This window comes from Plasmodium reichenowi, chromosome 14 (genome assembly GCF_001601855.1).
Source record: "Plasmodium reichenowi strain SY57 chromosome 14, whole genome shotgun sequence".
Taxonomy (NCBI): domain Eukaryota; phylum Apicomplexa; class Aconoidasida; order Haemosporida; family Plasmodiidae; genus Plasmodium; species Plasmodium reichenowi.
In genome coordinates, this window is record NC_033659.1 from 916,686 (window position 1) to 923,365 (window position 6,680).

At 19.4% G+C, this 6,680-nt stretch overlaps 1 protein-coding gene across 1 annotated transcript; it reads right to left on the reverse strand.

Annotated features, from left to right (window-relative positions):
* Positions 1-550: 550 nt before the first annotated feature.
* Positions 551-5,161, reverse strand: PRSY57_1423000 (hypothetical protein; the record flags this gene model as incomplete). Its single annotated transcript, XM_012909841.2, has 1 exon — positions 551-5,161. The coding sequence occupies one exon, from the start codon at positions 5,159-5,161 to the stop codon at positions 551-553; it is 4,611 nt and encodes a 1,536-aa protein (XP_012765295.2).
* Between the last annotated feature and the right edge of the window lie 1,519 nt (positions 5,162-6,680).

The window sequence follows — 6,680 nt, forward strand, 5'->3', positions numbered from 1 at the left end:
CTATTTATTATATATATATATATATATATATATATATATAAAAGATTAATACTTGAAAACCCCCCCCCAAAAAAAAAAAAAAAAAAAAATTATAAATTGTCAATATTTTTCTTCTTAATTTATTAACATTAAATTTGGAAAAATGATATATAGTTATATGAGTTGTTTTTTTATATATCCCATGAATTGGGATTATGAGAATGAAAAAAAAAAAAAAAAAAAATTAAAATAAAATAAAATAAAATAAATTACAATAAAAAAATATAAACATAATTATATACATATATATATATATATATGTCTCTTTTGTTATTAAATGAAAACATAGTAAAATATGGAAAATAATTGGTAACGGTATATGTAAATAAATATATATATATATAAGAAAAAGATAATATTATTATACATTCTTCTTGATATGATAAAAATTAAAGGATGTTTTTTTAAAGTCTTCCATCTGATGACAAAAAGTTACAATGAAGACATAATTCTTATTAATTTCAAACAATATATATATATATATATATATATGAGGAGCATGTAAATATATTCATTTTACAAATACATTATTTCTTTTGTTTTTAAATGAGGAGGATGTATTATTATTTCCCCCTGATGATACGACAGCTGCTGAATGGATAGAAGTAGAATGTCTATTATTGTAAGAATTTTTATATTTATCATCCTTTGTTTTAAAACTTACAGATCCATGGTTATTATTATTATAATTATTATTATTATTATTGTTGTTGTTGTTGTTGTTGTTGTTGTTATTATTATTATTGTTGTTACTATATGTGCTAAATTTTTTGGTAAATTTTTTGTTATCTATGAATTTTTTTTTTTCTTTAAAGTGTTCAATATTTAATTTTATACCATTACAATATAAGCCTAAATCTAATAATAACTGTTGACTTTGACGACAATCTAATTCTGCTATAGCATAAGAATAATCATTTATTTGATTTTTATTATTATCATATGTATTTTTATAATTAAAATTAGTTTGGTATGCTTTTTTAAAGGATCTTTGATATATATCAACTTGAACTGCATGTCCATCATTATATTTTTTTAAACGATCTATAATACAATCATTAATTTTTTTTTTATCCATAGTTTTATGAATATTATGAATAATAATTTTTTTATCATTTACATTTATTTCTTCATTTTCTTTTTTATTATTTTCGTCTGTAATATATTCTTGATTATCATCTTGCTTTAATTCATCGTATTCTTTTATTTGTTTATCCTTTTTAACTTCATCATCTCCTTTGTTATTATTATTATTATTATTATTATTGTCACTATTAATGTTATTATTATTATTGTCACTATTAATGTTATTATTATTATTGTCACTATTATTATTATTTTTATTATTATTATTATTATTATTAGTGAGATGGTCATTTTTTTTATTATCACCTTTATTGTTATCATCATTTTTATTATTCTCTGGTATGATATTTGTTGTGTTATTTTTCATTACTCTAGAGACCCAACTATCTTGGTCAACTTTTTTTTTCTCTTTCTTTTTTTTTTTTGACAACATGTCATTACTATTATTTTGTTCCTTTTTTAATACAGTATTCACTTCAGGATTCTTCTGTTGATGTTCATGTGTATTTTTTTTCTGTAGATTTTTTTCATGTTTATTCTTTTTACCTTTTTTCTCATTATTAATCATATTAAAATTTTTGTCTTGTCCATTTTGTTCTTCTACATTATCTTCATCATGTTGATAAGAATTATTCATCTGTTTCTGATCTTGCTGTGTGAGGATTCTTCTGTCATCACAATTATTATGATCATGATAATTCTCATTATTATTTTTACTGCTGCGTGGTATATTTTTCTTATCATTATTTTTGTATATATCTTTATTCGTTGCGTCCTTTTTTTTTTGTTTATCATTTGTAGATAATTCACTTCCCTTTATAACTTGGGGTGACAACTCTTCTTTTCCCTCATTACTAATAACATGATGATCATCCTTTAACATATCATTATTATAATTATTATCATTATAATCGTTCATATTATTTTTTGTTAGGTGTAATTTATTTTTTTTTAGATTCTTATTATACTGATCTCCCTTATTTTTCTTGATATCATTCATATTATTATTATGTTTATGTATTTTTTCTACTTCATTTTGATTATCTACCATTTGATTATATTCATCATAATATATGTCATCATTTTCTTCTTCATAATATATATCTTCATTATCATGATAATGGTGATGATGATCATCATCATCATGATCCTCGTAATATACATCATCATCATCATCACATTCAATTTTATTATGATCATTATTATAATACAACATCTCTTCATTAGCGTCATCATAATATAAATTATCTTCATGTTCATCTTCATAATATTCTATCTGTTCATTTCTGAATTCTTTCTTTTCATTATTTGATACTGCATGTTTATCCTTATATCTATTTTGTATATTTAGAGTTGATACGTTAGTATGTTCTCCTAATAATTGTGTTTCATTTTTTTTTTTTTTTTTTTCATTCATTTTATTCTGTGTTGTAGTAGTAGTAGTAGTATTTTCATTTGTAGTATTCAAGTTATAACTAACTTTATTTTTTTTTTTTTTATCATCTTCATTATTTTTCACCACACTCAAATTATTATTATTATTATTTTTCATGTTGTGTTGGCCTGCTTCTCTTACACATTTTGATTGTAATAATTGTGGTTGTGGTTTTGTATTAACAGGAGAGTTATAATAATGAACAAAATCGATATCTACATAATATTGGTACACATTATATTTATGTAAATGTATATTTTGAATAAAATAATAATACACATTTGTATGTTTCGATTTTTTAATTTTCCCATATATATAAATATATATTTCATCATGTAAATTTATAACTTCAATTGAAATAATATGAACTGTACATTCATTTACATCTAAATTTTTATAATATTCATAGATCATATTTCTGGATTCTAATTTTATCATATTCTCACTTTTATGACAACCTTCAATATTAATTTCGTTTAAATTGAAAAATTGATTACTACAGGTATTATTATTATTATCCACAACATCATCATCATTATTATTATTATTATTATTATTATTATTGTTTTTTATCATTTTTATGCCATAAACATGTGTTTGCTTATCTGTATTATAATTATCATTATTCATAATGTAAGCACTATTATTATGTACTTTTGTGTTTATTATCTTAGAATCATCATTAAAACTAACCAGAAGTATAGCTTTCTCCGAATAAAAATTGTACATCATCTCTTTTTTTGTATGCAATACATAATAATATTGGTATATAAACATATAAGATATATTATATGCATTTCCATTGGATGAATTCAAATTCTTACAATTTATATCCTTCATATTATTCATATTACATACATCATCCACATGTTCACTTTCATCATTACTAGTATTATTTATATTATTATTATTATAATTATAATTATCATCATCTGTATTGTCATATTTTATATTATCATTTTTTATGTCCACATTTTTTATATTAATATTACAATTTTCCATACCTTTCATATAAGTACTATTATTACTTTTGTTGTGTGATCCTCTGCTATCAATTTTTTTATCATTATTATAATTATTATTATTATTATTATTATTACTGTTGATGTTGTTGTTGCTGCTGTTCATGGGTATATTATCTCTTTTTTCATATTTCTTATAAGTATCTTCTTTCCTTTCATCTCTTTTGTTCTGATCCCCATTTTTCTGAATTTTATTTTCATGTTTTTTATTCTTATCACCAGCATCAGCATGATTTATCATATTGTTTAAAATTGAATCTTTTCTTGTGCCGTTATTATAAACATTTTTGTTATCTTCCATATTGTACAAGTCATCTAGCATGTTGCTATTTTTATTTTTATTATTATTATTATTAATAATAATATTATTATTATTATTTGATGACATATGTTCGTTACTACCAGGAGCTGTGGTATTATTTTGATTATTACTATTATTCATATCGGTATTAAATTGAGTAATATTAGCATGTGTACTATAATAATTATTATTATGACTACTTATGCTATTATTATTATTATTATTATTATTGTTGTTGTTGTTGTTGTTATATCCCTGTGTTGAGTTAAAATAGGTACTTATTTTCTTTTGCCCTTGATCATTTGAATTAAGTACGTTATCATGGATTTCTCCATATTTTTGTACATTATGATTATTGTAATAACTCTGATAATTATTGTAATGAACATTACCATTTTTAGACATATGTAAATAGCTTTCATTTGTATGATCAACATTTTTATAATTCTTATAATTTCGATATACATTATTGATTGAATGTTGATTATTACTAGGATTCCCCATATCTTTACAAAAGTTAAAATAATCTTCATTATTATTATTATTATTATTATTATTATTATGTTTCTCTTCATTTTTATGACCACCGTCATTATATGGTACAACTACATTTTTGTTATAACCTTGATTGTGTTGGTTATAATTAGAAACGTGACTAACACTATGATGTATATTACTACTACTACTACTATTATTATTATTATTATTATTATTGTGGTCATGATATTTATTATATGAACCAGTACCAACATTATTATATTCCTCATCGATATTAACATTATTATAATTATTCATATTTATATCACATGTACTATTCATCTCTTCATTTGACTTTCCTATATTATTATACACATCTTCATTATAAGTCGACAACACGTTATGTTCTCCATTTTTTAATATAACACTACTTCGTGGATTCGTACTATTTTTCTTTTTACTATAAGGAACATTACCACTGCTATTCAGATGATGATGATTATTATGATTATTATGATTATTATGATTATTAAGAGTTGTATTTTTTTTATTCATATCATCACCCTTTTCATGATGCCCCTCTTGTGTTACATTATTAACGTTGTGGTTATTCATGTTGACATTATGATCATTTACCTTGTGATCATTCACATTGTTTCCTTTCATATTATTGTCAATAACGTTATTTTCATTAACATTATTGTTGTTATATTTCGAACTCGAATATTTATTTTTGTAAAAAAACATGTGGAATTTACTTTTACTTTTAGTATAAGGCTTTGAATCCGATTGTTTATTCATTTTGGCTAGCTCTCGAAGTATTACTTAATATATAAATATATTAAGGTAGGAATCAAATATACACATAAAAAGGATGTATATATTATATTGTGTTGGAAATATTTTCTAAATATATCTTTATGTACAAGTTTAAATATATCTTTATGTACAAGTTTAAATATATCTTTATGTACAAGTTTAAATATATCTTTACGTATATGTTTAAATATATCTTTACGTATATGTTTAAATATATCTTTACGTATATGTTTAAATATATCTTTATGTATATGTTTAAATATATCTTTACGTATATGTTTAAATATATCTTTACGTATATGTTTAATTATATCTTTACGCGTTTTCTTTTATAATGCAAAAAAAAAAAAAAAAAATAATTTATTATTATTATATTGTATATGATAAAAATTTATAAAGATATATACACCTATTCAATTATTATCACATATATTTATTTATTTATTTATTTATTATTTTCTTATGAAATTAAATTAATTTTATATTACATTACACAGTACTTCTTATAGGCATATACTTAAATATATATATATATATATATATATGTATATATATATATATGTATATTTTATTTTATTTTATTTTTTTATATAACTATCAATTTTCCTTTATTAGCTTGTATACGAGTCATAAACTTATTTTTAAATATTCTACAATATTATAATATAAAAAAAAATTATGTAAAATAAAAAGATAAGGGAATATAAGAATTATATATACTGCAATAAATAAGTAAATAAATATATATTTGTATATATTATATTTATTATTTATATAATTTCTATTTTATTATATATATAAATATATATATTATATATATATTTTTTTTTTTTTTTCCAATTTCAATATTATACATAATACTTTAATTTTTGATTTTATTATAAGAACAGTATTGTTTTATTTTATTTTATTTTATTTTTTTCTTTTAATATTTATATATATATATATATATATATATATATATATATAATAATAATAATAATATATATATGTTATATAAATATAATTATTATATAATTATTATATAATTATTTGTCAAGGGTAAAAAGGAAAAAATGTTATTATCTATTTTTTTTATGCAATAAAAAAAAATATATATTATCATATAATATAATAATTATACATATTTATTATTATATGTATAATATAATATAAATAATATAATATATATTATATGATTAACATAAATAATAGTATGAATATATATATTTATTTCTTATAAAATTAATTGTGAAATTTTTTAAAAGCACCAGGGTCATATGGATATGATATAATATAATATAATATATTATATTTATATATTTTATATAATAATAATAATAAAATAATGATATATATAAATATATATTTTATACATATATTATATTTTTTGTCACATAGATATTCATTTATATTACAATAATATTATATATATATATATATATATATATATATATGTATATAATATATGGGTTTATTGTATAGGCTCTTTTTTTTTTTTTTTTTTTTTTTTTTTTTTTTT